A 16,917-nucleotide genomic window follows, 5' to 3' on the forward strand; every position below is an offset into this window, starting at 1 on the left:
TGGAGAGTTTTATATTGAGCTGAGGTGTAGTGAGAGTTTTCCAGTACTGGGGTTTGTATGTCATAAGTTTTCTATAGGCACTCCAACAAAAAAACAAGTGTGGAGGGTTTCCTCTGCTGGCTTTGAGTTTCTCTGTGAGGTATGAACTTTCAGATCAAATGAAAAGAGATCACAGTTCATAGCTCAAGTGTGAAACCAGAGACGAAGCAGGTACCAAGGCAAAAGCTAACTGAAGCTTAAACTGAAAATTTACACTGAAGTGTATCCTAAATTGAAATATTCCTTGCCAAAATGTCTATCATTCTGGTAGCATAGGAGTTGGAGTAGTGGTGAATTGTTTGGTTGACGGGAATCTCACAGGTTCAGCAACATGGATCTGTTGTTTTCAGAATGGCATGCGGAGTTCCTGGTTCAGTGCTCTTACTCCATTGTGTAAGAAAGAAAGAAATTTATCACCTCTCGTTCATGCTATCTGGAGTTGAAAGGAGTTTATATGAGCATCATCACACTGAATTGTTTCGATGATTCAGAAAACAGAGTGCTCCCTGTGGGTGAGTACTTTGTTGGCTTTCTGGGGTTAGTCTATAACTCAGAATAACTTTCTTCCCTGGTGCTGAGTGGCATACCGGAATATTACTACCTGGCAGAACGAAGCTCTCCCGTGCTTCCTCCCAGATTTCATCAGTGTGCACTAAGAGAAAGCAACCACCGAGAGACATCTTGCAGTAGTTTTCTTGGGAACAGGGAGGCAGGGGCTCCTCTGTTCTCATCCTGACCAAGAGTCTAGCAGAGCTGTGGGCAACTCGTGGAGGTCCGCTTACTAATTTTGGATACCTCCATTTTGGGGTTCCCAAGCTGCGCCGCATTTTCAAAGGGTGGGTAGCTCATGTGACTCCCATTAAAGTCCATGCAGGATCAGGAGCTCTTGATTCAGCCCACAGATGTCTCAAAGTGGGTGTTCTTAACATTCTTGATCTTAAGTTGGGTTCATTTCCCGTCGTGAAATGAGAGCACTATTACCTGCCTTCAAAACAGATGCTGTACAGGGGCTTTGAAGTGTAAAGCAGGACTGTGTGATATTGCCAGATCTCTAGATACTTTCAGCTGTGCTTTTTAGATGACATAAAAATTAAAAATTGCAGAGTTGTGAATGTTGTATGTTTTATTTCCAACATTTACCACAAACCAGATAACTTTTCAGGGGAATTCATGCATCTGTAATGCTGGTGGCTGATGTTTTTAGAAACAGTGAATAACAATGTAGTAGGATGTTTCAGAAAGGAAAGAAAACGCACGCAGGAGGCCTTGTATCGAGATTAATCTCTCAGGAATGCAGGGGGTTAACGGTCAGGCTGATTAATCACTGTTAATGAACCATCAGGAAATCTGTCAGGAAGTGGGTAAAAATTCCTGATGGCTGATGTGAAGCATTGTGTGGTGTGCTTTGGTTTTGATGTTTCCCAACTGATAGCCTACAGTGAGTGTAGTTCAGTTACCTCTACGTTCTCAAGACATGTGAGGGACCAGATGACCCGCTGCCCTTGTTCAGCTTGAGTAAGTGAGCGAGACGTTTTCCCCATGCGTGGCTGTGCAAGTACGATGCAACATAAATGCAAGAAAGTCGGGGATTGCTCCTTCCCACGGCTTCCCAGAACAGAGTCTGGAAAAGATAAAGAAAGGAATCGTGATCGTTCTCTCATTCCTCTGGTCCGAGCCCACAGGGTACAGGGGGAAGAGTGGAGCAGGCGGCTTTCCCTGTGTGAACAAGGAGCCAGAGTATTAGGACTTGGATACACAACTGAGTTAATGAATTGCCTGGTGTTGACCGAGGGTGAGGTTTCACAGTTGGCTTAAGCTGATCCAAGATTGTGCTGCTGCTGAAAGGAGTGTTTTTAACCTCTCCCTCCTCTGAATCGGACGGACTGGCTATCGTGTGGTAATACAGCAGGTTGCTGGTCTAGGTGGAAACTCATGTTTCTTGGTCAGTGTTGGCTGGCTTAGTCTTCAGACAGATCGGAGAACTGATCTGCCTGACTGCTTGGCCGCACGAGCGCTAGATCTGATGTAGGGGAGGGCGTGGGAACATGAGACAAGGATAAAAACATGAGTGGGGACTGAGCCTTTCAGCAGTAACATAACCATGGATTGGCTTAAGCCTATTATGAAACTGCAGTCTGAATCACTGGAATTAGGAGTGCACTGTCAACCTACAGGGAATGCAAATTAAAATGTGTTAGCTTACACCTCCCGCCGTTGTTAAACGGTGGCTGAATGCAGCCATTCTGCACGTGGCAGGGAGGAAGGAGCGTGTGGCAGGGCAGCAGCATAACAGTTTGCCGTGACTTGGTCTGGAGCCTGCAGACCATGTCAGGCAGCGTCGGTGGGTGTTTGGGGAAGGCAGAGGGGAAGAAGAAAGGCACAGCCAAGCACCGCTACCATGGATTCTCTCTATATATTTTCTTTTGGCTTAGGGTAACATGTTCTAGCGTGTCTTCGTGACAAGACTGCAGAAGCGCTCAGTTACCAGAGCGCAGATTAAGCACAGTAATGCAGCTGTGGATCCAGACCCTGAAGGTCTGGGGCACAGTGTGCTTCTCCTAGTACTTCTCCTTTATCTTTAACCCAACTAGCTTTGCAGTGCTCTCTAGTCTGCACCAAAAGCCTAACTTAGACCTAAAAAGGCAAGCGCTGCTGTTTGTTTTGAGTTCATTTGGTTTTTATTGCAAAATTTGATAGTTCCATGTTAAGGACTTTTTATCATTTTGTTCTGGCTCAAAACTCCATGCATCGATATAGGAATAACTGTGCTAGTGGAAACTCTCGTTGTAATTTTCAAATATTTCAGGTTTTAGAGGTTTGCGTCCACAGGTCTGCTCCTGTAAGCACAGCTGTGAGAGCCCCACCAGTATCTGTGGGTGCCTTACAAAGATGGCAATCCTTCAACCTTGGACACCATGGGAGTAGTCACCCTTGTTGGGCCTTGAGCTTAGGAAATAGTTTGAAGACAGTCAAATTAGTTTACTTTCAGGAGAGTTTCAAGATAGCGGAGTTCGTTTAATTTAAAGACTGTCTTATTTCAAACTGCCAAAATACCTCTCCAGTGAAACATAAGGAAAAATGGTGATGGGGGGGATATTAACCCCCCCAAAAAATTAAAAAAAATAAATAAAAGTATTGCACAGGCAAATAAATGCAAAAGTCAAAAAAACAGCCAGTAACATTTCCAGAAATAAATCATTCTCCATCACATAGAGGATAAACATGAGCTGTTTCAGGGAGAAGGAAATCATAAAAATAAAGACCAAAAAAAAGCAAAGCCGTATAACTGATTCAGCCACTGTTACCAAGGGATATTTTACACCCCGAGCATTTCAGCTGAATTTATCTCTTAGCTGAGACATAGACCCTCTTGGCACAAGAGTGCCTGAATATATCCCGAAGGCTGGAAATGTTTCTCCAGTTCCACTAGTAACCTTTCATCAAAACACATCCCTTGTAGGGAGACATAGGCTTTCCCCACTTAGGAGGAACGGCTAGTGAGCATCTTCGCTGACAGATATTTTTGTGTTACATAGGGCTAATTTGTAGTTTGGGTACAGCGTAGGCAGGGGTACAGCAAGGAATGTTGAGCAGATGTGACAGAGAGCGATAACATCCTTAGCATAATCCAGTATCACACGGTTACGGAGTGCTATAAATACAACAGGAATTCTCCAAGGCCCAATTCCTTCAACAGAGTGGGGCATCTCTGCATTGCCATGCATTTAGACTGCACTAAATCAGCGCAATCCTCAGGCTTCGTTTGTTTGTGCACTGCTGTGAACGCTCCTAGGAGACTATAAGCATCGTTGCAAGCAATATCGTTGATTCCACATTATAACGCAGTTTCTGACAGCTTTTGGATTGATGTTTTGATTTATTCACCAAATGAAGAATTTATCATTATAGGCGTGCCTAATGTTTCTCTCATACAACACATCATTCCTTCAAGACTTGGTAGCATGCTCTTACAATGTATTTAATGGAATGAATCCATGTAATACAACAGAGCGTACGTGGACTGTGACTTCTTGAAACATCACCCGAGGAAAGTTTTCTGAGGTTGAGTAACAAGGGCAGGCTCCAGGAGCCCGAGCCCCCTCCTGCTCTTACATGGTTGCCATTACTCTCGGCCAGGAGGACAGACAGGCTAGGAGGGCGAAGGCTGGGCAAGAGGTTGCCCTAGAACAACCCTGTGAACTGTAGCTTTTGGTCGCTTGGCCTCCCAGGTTTTTTTTTGGTGAACATGTCATCTTATTGTATAAGTGAAAGGCATCCTATCATCCTATACATGATTGACTGAAAAATGCTTTACTTGCTGGAAAGACTGTTGAACAATATAGTTTCCACTTACAAAGCACTTTCCTTAAAAAGCTTCTCAGGGCAGCGTTGTACAAAAATAGTTATACTAAAGTTGTGAACCAGCTTCTGACAAATCAGGACTAACAAAAGCGAAGGTATAAATAGAAGTGTTTTTGTGGGTTTTCTCTTCTCTAGAGGCACAGAATCTCAATCAGTGCTGGACTGTAACAAACAAAAATGCCCTTTTCCAGACACACAGGAAAACAAGGACCTTCCAGACTAGTGGCACAGAATATAAATAGGTTTTCAAAATTGCTTCAAAACCATAAAACTTAGTCAAAACCATAACATTGTCATTTTAGAATGAGCCACGCCATATCAGACAAATTTTTTGATCCAATCCTTTGTTTTATTTCATACAAACTAGCATCTCCCGCTTTAGAGAAAGGTTAAGCAAGTTATATTTTTATAATTATGGAATGAATTGTCTCCAGGCACTCAAGGATATGAGGATTATCTTGAAGTCTGCAATGTACTAGGATTCCTGGAAGGCAAATGCTGAAGAATGTAAAATATTACATATTCTGTGTTTGTCAGTGGGCAGAATAAATGCACCTTACCGGTCATTTTCAAAATTCATTATTTTTGCAAAGTAGGTTTGTTGTTGTTTTTTTTCCTTATAGCAGGTTTTGAAACTGATAAATGTAAAGCTGGTATTCGCTAATCCAGAGCTTGGATAATCTTGATTTTATTCTGAGCCTGTTCCTTCTTATGCTCTGTGCTGACCTTTTCTGAATCTACCAAACCCAATGTAGTTTAATCCACAATGCCAAAGAGGGAAGATCTGTTTCTCTAAGCCAAAAATAGTTCTTATTGCAGCTAACCTTGCAGCTGAATCAGTTCTGCTATTGCTCTTTAAGTCATGTTTGACCAGTCATGTTTGCACAGACCAGAAGCAAGGCTGAACAGGGTATCTACATAATCAGGCTGATGCATGCCGCTGCTTTCGGTGTGGTAGCTCCTAGATTGAAAACACCATCCCCCCACCCCCCCAAAAAAACGTTTATTTACCAACAACTGAATTTATGATACCCTTGGGGTCTGTGGTAGCTGAGCTTTAGAGATACTGACTGCTTCAGTCTACGTATGGGAAGTAAGGGTTTCAGTGAGAGTTCACTGGCATCAAATCCTTCTGTATATTCTCCAGCCATCCCACGATCTTTTCTCTTGCAAAAAAAAAGAAAGTACTGGGGGGCCTTTTTCCATTCTGCATGGAAGTCTGCTGTTCACCCCCTTTTCCACCTTTGTAGTCATTTAACATATTTCAGCCTCGCCAAAAGGGAGATCTGCAGCCATCTCACAACCTCAGAGCATCACCCCCAAGCGGAGTGGCACAGTACCGCTGCAGGGAGAATGTACGTTCCACCTCGCCATCATCCAAACTAAGAGCCGGGTGATGTGCACTTAGTCTTTTTTTTCTGCGATAGCAAACAGCGCAGCAATTATTTGGGGCAGTATTTAGTTACCTCCATTAAAAAAAAAAAACATTCAAAAAGACGGTATGTGGCTCCATGCTGCTGCCGAGTAATAGTTTGTTTATGCTATATGACACCAGATATTCTGAGTATTCCTCATTAAAATAATCTTCGGCCACTTCCACTACTCAGTGATCACTGTATGAGAAATATTTGATGTGAAAATGACAAGTTCTTCCTGCTAGAGCTCCAGCATAACAGATCTGCTTGCTGAAATTCTACCTCTGTCTGTAACAGCAGCGCCAAAATAGCTTTAATAATTAATCATGCGCCGATTAGATTATAAGCTCTGAGATGGGCCAGAGATTTTTGTATTATGCATCAGACAAAAGACACTGGCAATGCTTAACTAGCAGTCACCTGCTCCTGCTCCACCTGCCATTGTGGGAGCACTCTGGAAACCAGAAGAAAGACAAAGGCCCAACAGAAATTGATAAAAACCTTCACCTGCCCCTGGTATGTTCAGGAATACAGAACTGTTGAAACAGGTGCTGCTACAGCTGCATGCCGGGGTACGGCTTAATTAACATGTACTTTGCCAGGCGACGCTTTCCATCCTACCCCCACTGTGAAGGCGATGGAAGACCGGGTCCAAACTTCAGGCTTAGCGAGAGTTAAGCAGGGAGTTTCCCGACTGGCAACACCAGTGCAAACAGCTGCTGTGGCAAGGCCCGGCAAGGGAGAGGAGGCACGGCCAGGGCACCCCTATGCTGCGCTCACCCCCTTTAGGCTTCCCTTGCAATGGCCATGCTGCTCTGCCCGGCCAGCCGCTTGTTACAGATCTCTGTGGAAATGGTATTTTTTTGCCGGAATGATATTATATGCAGCTGATTTTAGGGTAAATAGGAGTTTAACACTGAGAAGCACTAGAACTCAAAATTGGAAAATTACTTCCTAGCCTTAACTTCCAGTTAGAAATTTTGCTCGGCTATTTTAACTAACTTTTTTCCAGGCCTTTTGCTCCTGTCCCATGACTCTTGGGGCCTATTTATTACAAGTTCAGAGGTAAAACCCCTCAGGGGAGGTAATCCATATGCTGGTTCTTAAATTAAGTACGATATTAGCAGTGTGTCCAGTGTAACACTTTTACTAATATAAAAGTATGATTAAAAAAAGGGGACCTTAGAACCAGTTTTACGGTATCAACAAGAATTGTTATCAGTCCAGCCTTAGAAATCAAGCCAGTTTTAGGGGAGGAGGGGGAAGGGACACTGTGGAATGTAGTGAGCAAATCAAATTAAAAATGATTCATTTTGCCAGTTGCTGAGGACACTCAACAGTTACTCGGGAGCACTCAGGAGACGAACAGTTGTTATCCCCTGCTGATCGGAGGAGATCTAGTGGTCTCTGGGCTAGAGGGTCAGAGCAAGCCGGGACACGGCCAGTGCCCGCCCGGAGATGGCACGTTCCCTGTTTGCTAAGGGCTCGCAGAGCATCAGGCAGCTCTCCTGGGAGAGACGGCCTGGGGACGGGTAACTCAAGAGGGCCAGAGCTCCAGGTGAATGCCACTGTCCTCTGCCCCCCCGCAGTCAAACTCAGCAGAGGCAGCAAAGCTTGTTGCAAGGGTGGTTTATGCGACAGACATAGCATAGACCTTCGTTAGTGGGACCTTTTTAATGAACAACAGCTAAGTTCTGGAGGCATCAAAATGTATCGTTCTGCAATTAGGAATTTACAGACGCCACAAGCCACATGGCTTATTTTTTTTTCCCCTTTTCTCTGTCCCTTCTACCACTGCCCTTTATGAAAAACAGAAGTTAAATGAGAGAAAAATAGCTTTAATGAAATGTTCAGGTTGAGAAATCAAAATTGGACACTCCAACAACAGGAAGTTTCAAAAGCAATGTCTATAACAGCGTGTTGCTGAACTGTAGCTGCTTTTCTTTTTTTTCCTTTAAGTTTAAGCCATATTATAATGCATACCTTGAGTCAAGAGCTGGGCACAAAGGTCGTATCATGCCGTTAGTTTAACATGGCAGAATTTCCCAGGAATACAAAAGTGAATTGAACTCAACCCCTGAACAATTTCCTGACTCCTGCAATCAGTGCTGCAACTTTCGTCTTTCCAGTAAACGCATCTGAATCGTTTCCCTGTGCGAATATGCTTAAACTTCTTTGTTATTTTATTCTAGGGAGCTGGAGACAGTTTTGTGGGAGCACTGGCCTTCTACCTGGCTTACTATCCCAAGTTAGCCATGGAGGAAATGATCAGGAAGTCTAACTGCGTCGCATCAGTGAGCGTCCAGGCATCAGGGACACAATCTTCATATCCTTACAGGAAGGACTTGCCTCAGGACCTTTTCTAATTGACATTGTCTAGCTCAATGTACTGATTTTATCTTATCCCAGACAGCATTATTCTCCTGACTGCACCGAGGTTCTCCTCTGCTGACTGGAAAGACCAGGAAAGTCTCTTTGCTTCTTATTTGAAGAATCCTGTTAGTTTGTGTTCTACAACAGTATGATGGGGCAGTGGGCCTTTCAAACGCAGCACGGCAGGTCTCTCTGGCCCCGCACACAGCCACTGGGCTCGTGGCCATCCCACCCAATGCGCTACACTGAACTACACAAAGTTTACAGCAAAACATCTGGAGGGTATTGGGCTCCTGGTGATATTTTACCTTGATTTTAATCAGAAGTTCTGATGTGCCATGCCAGCACGTGAAGCTGAGCGTTAGCTTTGAGATTGCAACTTCAGCCCTTGGCTGCAGCCACCAAGGCCAGCGTCTGGCTCATAACAAAGCACCGTACCTCCAGCCCCCCAGCCCATCTGTTCCCCTGTGCCTCAGATGCGGGCTGCAGCGCTGCCCTCTGCCACACTGTGGAAGGTCCCTCAAACCACAAAGAGGACAAGAGTGCTACTGAGGTAGACTTCGAAAAATGTTTCTAGCCATATGGCTCTAAACATAGGTGAGCTAATTAAAGAAAATCTTCCACAAGTATCAGAGAACTCTGGCCCTGTGCTTTCTTCATGCTTGACAAAAATCCAGGAGTGAAAAATCCATCCTACTTACCTGACTGAAAATAACATAGACCTGTAGCCATAGTCACAGCTTATCCAAAAGCTCATCTCATTTCACCAGGTTCCCGTTGCTTCTTCCTTTCCTAGGAAGGAGCTGGTGCAACACTACCCCTCCAAGGAATGACACCAATTTGTGGTAACTACTGTTGAATCTGTGGCTGGTAGGTTAGAAAAACTTGCAATCCTGCCATTGAATTCCTGCTGTGGAAAATGTTAATTTTTATTGCCTTATAAAACAATAGTTCCTTTGAAGATTACAGCCTCTTTCACAATGGAAAACACAGACAATGGGATTTGCTATTTAATTTTTTTTTAATTGAGTACTGTAAAAATAACTCAAAAGATAAATAAATGTTACTGTGATGATCTATGTCCAGACATTAAGAATTTTCTCTCTCTACATTGTTTTATTCACAATGGCCTTCAAATCACAGGAGACGGTGATCCCAGTTCATTTCCTCTCTTTTCAGCCCATGTTGCTCGATTTCTGAATCAGCATTCACCCTGTCCTCCCCCCAAACTGTCCTCTCCTCATGCATAAATCAAGTCCAGTCATTGTTCAGATAGAGCGGATTTTTCTCTTCTCTGTGAAGAGGACACGTTGTTTTGCTATAGGGAAAAAAAAAGAATCTGTTAAAAAGCCTGAAGTGTTAAGATGCAATTCAACAAGCCTACATCCCCTTCTCCTGGCTGCCTTCGCTGCTTAGATGAGCGTGGAGCAACTGACTGGCGCGGTGCTGCTGTTAAACAGCTCTTGAAGGAGTTTAGTAGTGCTTTCACTTTACCACATGCAATTTTTAGTTCTTAAGAGGTCCGTTTTACCTCTGTGAAAATAAGTATCAGGATTTGAGTGGCTGAAAACATTCAACAGCTGCTCTGTGTGACTATTCTGAGTCACAGCTACTCGATGCAGGGACAAAAATAGGTTCTTACTGCTTTCTACTACTCTTCAACTTCAGAGCCCAAACAACTACAGATGATGAGCTGGATCTAGTCAGTCTCACAGACTGACTGCAAAGTTAACGAAGCGTCCTGTGGATCTCTCAATGAGGCACAAACTGACCCTGCCTCCAACACCTGATTTTAGCAAAGTCAGTTCAGCTACGGGTTAAGCATAGCCAATGCACTACTAAAAAAAAATAATTAAAAAAAAATAAAATCAAAGCAAAGCTTTACAATGCCCTTTGAAAGGCACCACTGTTCCGCTAGAACTTCATCATATGAATTCCTTTGAAAGCTACGCAAGAGCAATTCACACAATAACAAAATCTCTTCTTCCACATAAAAGTTTCGCTTTAAGAAATGCTGCAACTTAGTAACGCATTCTGTTGCTGCAGTTAGGAGGTAGTGAAACTTGGGCACCACTGCCACTACTTCACTAAAAAGATTCATTCTGTGGAGGTCCCAGGTTTTTGAGAAGTACAAAACATAAGGTGAAAATGCATGCCAAGTGAAAATGCTTCCTAACATATTCCTGATGTGAGTTGGTATCTAGACTCAAATTTACTTCCCTTCACACATGCAGCACTTTCTCACATCAATTTCTCACTTGTGTTCTACTACAGGCTACAAAGATCAGAGCTTTTTTTCCTAATTACTTCCAATTTCGTACTTCAACAACCTACTACATGTTCTGCGACAGAAGCTCTACTTAGCCTGAGCTCTCCACTCTCTTTGCATTTCCTACAAGTTGCGAAGCTTCTGGAGGATCACTTTGCACAATGTTTCGATGCAGTAATTTAAACTTTTCTTATTCAAGAAAATAATGCCGGTGATCTCTGATTCCCCTTCTGTATGGAATTGAGAAGGAGAGCCACAACCTCTGTCAGCGTGAGTGCTTTGATTAGAGCATACTGCTGCTCTGGTGGTTTCTCTCACCTGCCATAAAGCTCCTGTACCGTTAGATCTGAGTATGAAAAGGTTAGTCATCTAACAAGAACACAAAATTATAAGAACATATAAGCTTGAACCACATAACTACTGGCCATGCATGATGTTATCTACTTAGAGCTGCTTAACACATTTCTTCATTCTATAGATTTAAATACGTGGTTTTTGCATTCACTCCACCATGCTATTTCTAGCATGGTCATGTTTAAATTCTAAGTTTCCCCAAATTCAGCTTTTTAACATAAAATAATTAAGCTTTTTAATGTTAACTACAGACTAGTTCCTGCCCCAGAAACTTCAGCTCTTAGTCACCTTTCAAAAGCTTGGTGAGCAAAATGCAGTTTGACAAGTGCTATAACCCCCCCAAAAAATCAGATTCTTAAACTGAGAAAATCTGCAAGGACCAGAGGAACATAAAAGAACCCACAAACTGTCATCTGGAGAATGGCATCATTTGTGGAGGAGGAGGACCTTGTGTTTATTTCTTTAAAAGAAAAAGTCCATTTTGTAAGTGATGGTTAAAATTTATTGTCTAGAGCACCCATGGCAGCTTAACAGAACATTTCTATTGATGCATGCTTCGTGGCTGCTTGTTGGAGGTAGCACAGTCTAGCAAACCACACAAAGAAACAGAGTGAAAGAACTCCTGTGTCACTTTGCTTTGCCACTGACATGTGGCATCGCTGTCATCAAAGACTCTGATGTGTCAGGCAAGTCACTACTTTGTTTCGCTACCACAATCTGTAAAATGAGGGTAAGGTTTACTTCCCACTGGAATGTCATGAAGAACAGCAACTGTACAATCATCTGAGTATGAAACATGTTATGACATATTCTGCTTAGATGGGAAAAATCCTGTTATATTCAAATCTTTTGCCCCCCACAATCTGAGAAGCTTATACAAAGCAGGCTGACTTCTTCCCTAAGCTCTCTTACCAATGGGATCATATCTCAGCAGGACCAGTTTTTCCTGCAGTCGGAGTCTCCTGATGTTGAAACAGAAGCCTGTCTCGGCTGCACTTTTCATCCTCACCAGAATGTACCTAAAGGCACAAGAAATGTCTCTGTGTCAGTGCACAGGCACACAGCAACGGCCCACCATGTGTCTGCCAGGGCACGGCCAAACAGACAAGCTTTTAGCATAAACAACTTGGCAGAATCACAAAAGATGGTGCCTTTCAATTTCATGATGTTCTGGATGGGAGCATCAATACTATATGTTAAATTTCTAACACAGACACAGAGCCCACTATAAACCATAAACTCCAGCATCAAGTTTAAGTAAATAACTCCTAAACAGAATACAAGCTCAGAGAGAAGTAGCTCCTCCACAAAACTGTGAGGGGATAGGAAGAAAAACAGAAAAGAAAGAAAGAAGGGGGGGGGGGAAGAATCAGCATACAGTTGAGTCACTACAGCTGAAAAGATAATGGCAAGCGAAGAAGGATGACAGGAGTTAAAGATGTGCAGGCTGTTGATAACATTGTATCACAGACTATCACTTCCACAGGCAGAGAGGAACCCCAGCAGATAGGATGGAACAAGAGGCATGCAAAAGGAGAAGCAAGGCCCCTTGGCACTGTCTCGCTGTCTGTCCCACTAGAGATACAGGGCTTGATGTTAACCCAGCCATGGGAAGCCCCTCCCCTCCAGTGGGCTCCCGGTTTGTGGGGTGGACTGGCAGCAGCTGCGGTGTCCCTGGGAGCTGGGCAAGCCAGGACACTGAGAAAGCTGACACCACCCCCCTGACCCTGGAAGTATGCTGAGATCTGTGCAACTTCCCAGACACAGGGCACCTTCTGAAGTTTCAAAAGAAAGGTCAAACCCTTTAACCAGTCTGCAAATTACATCTTTCTCTTCCATTACAATAAAGAGATGGATACATCTCTGCACATGGGAATTCAATTCATTTTCCTTGATTTTCCTGCTTCTAATACAAAATGGTCTGTCAAAATTAACCTTGAAGAGACATCCATTCTTCCTCACTGGTGCAGCTCTGACCAGTGTACTTCATTGTGCTCTCCCTTTTCAGCTTTGCAATCTAATTTACTGTTGAGTTCAAAATAAACAGAAAAACAATAGATTCCTGCAGACCAACCAACCAAGCATAGTCTAGAGGTTATCCCCGATTACTGTCCCCCTGTTCTGTACACTACTGCAGGTGTAATGTGTAGCACCAGTAACCACACAGACTCCTTCCCCTATACCTCACCCACTTCCTCAAAGCCTCTGTGCAGTTTCCCCTTTCTGGGGGAATCAGTGGTATCAGTATGACCAGGTCCTGAAATTCTTGTGCACCACATATTCTGAGGCCAAGCCCTTTCTGAAGAACACACCTTGTTCAGAAAACTTGCTGCCCAATGAAGAAAGGTAACTAAGAGCAGAGGCAGAAAAGAACAGTGGAAAGCTATTGGGACATGGGGAGAAAACCCAAGGGTGGCACAGAAGGATATATAACATAAGGAGATAACATATTCCTGAAGTACCTGTGGGATTATACAAAGAACAGAGAAAGGAAAATCAGGAATAAAAAGGAGAGGGGAGGGAAAAAACCAAATCACTACATTAACATTAGTAACACCATTTTTATAAGCTACTTTTTCACCTCGCAGAAACATCTGCTTTGTTGTGTTTGTTTCTGCGAACACGTAACAGTAGAACGTGAAGACGTCAAACTGCTCTCTTCCCTGACAGGCACATACTTGGGACGTGCTTTCTTAATTTAAAACCTTGATAATTGCACAGAAATCCTGTAACAGAAGAATCTCTTCAAACCCAGCAATTGGTTGGTACTGGCTCTGTTGGGGGCTGATTCTTAAAAAACAGAAAACTTACCAAAGGCCATAGTTCCTGAGGCTGTGCAGTACCAAATATAATACATTTGCACAGAATACAACTTCTGAGAATGAGAAGACAGGAATGTATTCACAGAAACATATCAGTTTAGCCCCTTGGATTTGTCTAACTAATTTTCTTACAGATAGTATTTTGGATGCAAGTCATTCTCTCCACATGATCTTGTCTCCTTGCATCCACACTGTAAGACTACTGGTGTGCTGAAAGTAGTTATTCCTTCCTTTCCAACTCTTAACACACATCAGCTTTCTTTACAGGTCAAAAGACTGTGACTAATTTTCTTTCAGTGCCCACTAACACCTTGGCTGAGCTGAACTATAGGGCAAATCAAGAGGCCCACAGCACTGACTGCACCCTGTCCACTCCTCATGTATCAACGTGCTACAAGTGTGAAGCATTCTGCATGCTGCCTATGAGAAAGGTTCACAGCACCTACCCAAAGCCCATCCCACAGACAGCAAAGACCTACTCTGTACCCACACCATTCTGTACCTACCTGTGAACAGACACACATGCAGAAGGACAGAGAGGACGCAGCTAGACACAAGGACTGCATATCAAAAAAGTCTAGAGAAGCCTAATATTTTGTAAAATCACTTGAAGATACGGAGTGGTAGCAGAAATCAAAAACTGGTGAGGAAAACGCCACTTACTTAGATTTGCTCTTGGCCACTGTTTTTTTGGAGCATGAAAAAGAGGAAAAAAAGAAGAAACAGTTATCTTTTTATCTCATTTCCCTTATAAGCAAAATATAAAGATTAAGAGTTTTCCGCTGCCTGTCTTTGCAATTGCCCCAAATAGATTGTGCAAAGAGATTTACTGTCGCAAAAAAATGCCCCACATCCTTCCATCTATGTGCTCCCAGTTGCTTGCTCTTTCTTCCATCATACCGCCTTTACAAGTGTCTGTGCAAGCGCAGCGCCTAGCACAACAGATTGTACTTGTTGCAGCCTCCAGATGTTTTCAACATAAAGCTTCAACGCTGAATATGAATCCACTAGATGAACACGCAGCTAAGGCAGGTATGAACTAACACTGCTGGTGAAAACTGCAGTCCCACTCTCCCCTACTTGCTCACGCCCACCCCTGCTCTGGTTCCTGCTATAGTGCCAACGCAAAGGTTTGTGTGGCCGTACAGTGAACCGGACCAGAGAGCTGTTCTTGGTTGAGGCTAACCTTCTCACATGGCTGGCTTTAGGCCCATAACCCACCACATAGGATGAAATAGGCAGAGTTCTTTTTCTTCTGTCAGTGAATTTAAAGTAATCATAAATCTACAGCATAAATGTAAAAAAAAAAAAAAAAAAACCAAACCAAACCAAAATTTTTAAAAATTGCTTCTCTATATTCTGTCTGAGCAACTCTTGTTCAGGCTTTCATGAGCTTCAGGCCAGCCTCCTCTCGCACCCTGCCTTCGCCACATCCAGAGCTCACCCACATGCGTCGAAGGGCACGTTCCTCACCTCCTTCCTGCCACCGCCCCACTCTCTCCAGCAGCTTCCCGTTGAGAAAGAGCTGAAGTTTCTCGACCTCGCTTCTGAGGGCGGGCCGGTCCCACTCCTATCGCCTTCCCCCTGCCACTGGGCCTAGCGCTCTGCCTGCTGACACCCCGCCGGCCTCTCCTGCACAACCCACCCTCCCCGGCCGCTGGCCCCGTCCCCCGCCGGCCCCGACCCTCCCCCCGCCGGCCCCGTCCCCTCAAGGAAACCCGCCAGACGGCCCCAGCCTCGCGCCCTCCAACGGCTGCCCCGCCACGAGGCAGCGCGGAGCACGCCGGGAGCTGCAGGCCCCGCCGCCAGAGCAGCTGAAGGGCAGGTGGCGGCGCCGCCGCCGCCACCGACTCCAACGCCGCCAACACCGCCCCCCCCTCGCGCGCGAGCGCCCGCCCGGCCCCGCTCCTCCCTGCACCGCTCACAAGCCGCCGCCGTTAGGAACATAACGCCGGTTCTCACACCACCGAGCCGCCACAGCCACTTCCGGGCCGCCCGGCAGAAGCGCTTCCGGGGCGCGGGGGCGGAGGCGAGGCCACCGCCTTCCCGCCTGGCGGGGCGGGGCCAGTGCGTGGGCGGGGCGCGGTGACCATTAGCGGCTGCCGGGGGCCGGGCGACGGCCGGTAGGAGAGCCTGCGGTATGAGGCCGGGGTCTCCGGAGGGCAGAGCCGCCCGTGTGCGTCTGGGTGCCGGCACGGCGAGCGGGTGAAGCCTGGGGCCTGGCGGCGGAGCTTCCCTGCGCAGGCCGAGGCGGGCCCGCGGCGCCGGCCCTTGCGCAGAGGTGGGGGGGGCCGCGGCCGGCTCCGGTAGCCCCACAGCCGTGGGGTATGAGGGTGGGCCTGCGCCCCCCCCCGGCCGTCAGCGGACCCGGGGCCTGCCCCGCAGCAGGCTCGTCTATCCCTCAGCGCATCTGCTAACCTCCGCCCGGCTTTGTGCCCTTTTGTATAAAAAAAGGCGGTACTGCTGTGGCATCCCAGTCCCCGAGGCAGCTAAACCTGTCAGTATTTGAGATACTGTGCAAAAGCAGCGGGCGGGGAGGCTCGAGTAGGGCACCAAGGCAAGTTTTCATGTTCTTCTGACCAGTTAGATAATGAATTGTAAGTTATTACCTTCTAAAGAATTCACAGAAGCTCTGCGGCTTACTTGTCCTCCCTCTCCCACCAACTAGGTAATCTCTTAATGAAGGAATTCAAGTCCTTGAATATTTAGCAGTTACTAAGGAAATAAAAATGTCAGCTTGACGTATTTAGATGGAAAGCAAGGTTTAGAGTGTATAATAACATGCAGTTAATTTTATATTCTATGGCATGAAAACAAATGGCTGACCCTATAAAAGACCAGAGGAAGACAACATCTCAAGGAAAGCAGTGTTGCTCATGTTGAATGTTCACTTGATACGAGTGTTCCTTGTTTCCATTCAGTTATTTCCAAATACTTCTTAATGATACAACATTTCAATCTTTACTATTTGGCCTTCAGAAGTATAAATCTAGTAGTTGTGTAATCTGCCCATGAATATCAGTGAGAACTTAAAAACATTCAGGATGATAAAATGTGAGTGCTGTAAGACTTCTTCTCTTTGATCTGTGTTATTGCCTCAGTCAGAGCACAAACTGAAATGGAATGGGATTGCCAACCTCCTGACTTCACTGCCAGGAATATAAATCAACATTAAAGATGATTTTTAAATGAAATAGCAAGTTAAACATTTGTACGAACACATCATAAAATAGAGGTTATGCTGCCTCTTTTTAAACCTCTTGCCTGCTGGCAAAAATAAAAC

General features: G+C 44.9%; 2 protein-coding genes across 2 annotated transcripts in view; one reads left to right on the top strand and one right to left on the bottom strand.

Annotated features, from left to right (window-relative positions):
* The window catches only part of RBKS (ribokinase), a 69,959-nt gene extending 60,691 nt beyond the window's left edge, over window positions 1-9,268 (top strand). The window contains exon 8 of the mRNA XM_074579679.1: window positions 8,009-9,268. Coding sequence (XP_074435780.1) covers window positions 8,009-8,182 — 174 coding nt within the window. The 3' untranslated portion in view covers window positions 8,183-9,268. The remainder of the gene's footprint in view (window positions 1-8,008) is intronic.
* Window positions 9,192-15,684, bottom strand: MRPL33 (mitochondrial ribosomal protein L33). The gene is made up of 4 exons (XM_074579680.1): window positions 15,560-15,684; window positions 14,298-14,316; window positions 11,725-11,831; window positions 9,192-9,507 (listed from the first exon to the last, which is right to left on the bottom strand). Exons 1-4 carry the CDS (start codon window positions 15,579-15,581, stop codon window positions 9,458-9,460), a joined length of 198 nt encoding a protein of 65 aa, XP_074435781.1. The 5' UTR covers window positions 15,582-15,684; the 3' UTR covers window positions 9,192-9,457.
* Window positions 15,685-16,917: the final 1,233 nt, after the last annotated feature.

The sequence above is a fragment of the Larus michahellis genome, chromosome 3 (assembly GCF_964199755.1).
Source record: "Larus michahellis chromosome 3, bLarMic1.1, whole genome shotgun sequence".
Lineage (NCBI taxonomy): Eukaryota > Metazoa > Chordata > Aves > Charadriiformes > Laridae > Larus > Larus michahellis.

What these genes read in the sequence shown, in the direction of transcription:
- MRPL33 (XM_074579680.1), bottom strand. Translation starts at nt 15,581, where the DNA reads ATGTTCCTAACGGCGGCGGCTT. An exon ending in GCTGAGATATGATCCCATTG is followed by an intron (nt 9,508 to 11,724) that starts GTAAGAGAGCTT and finishes TTTTCCCTATAG; the next exon opens with CAAAACAACGTGTCCTCTTC.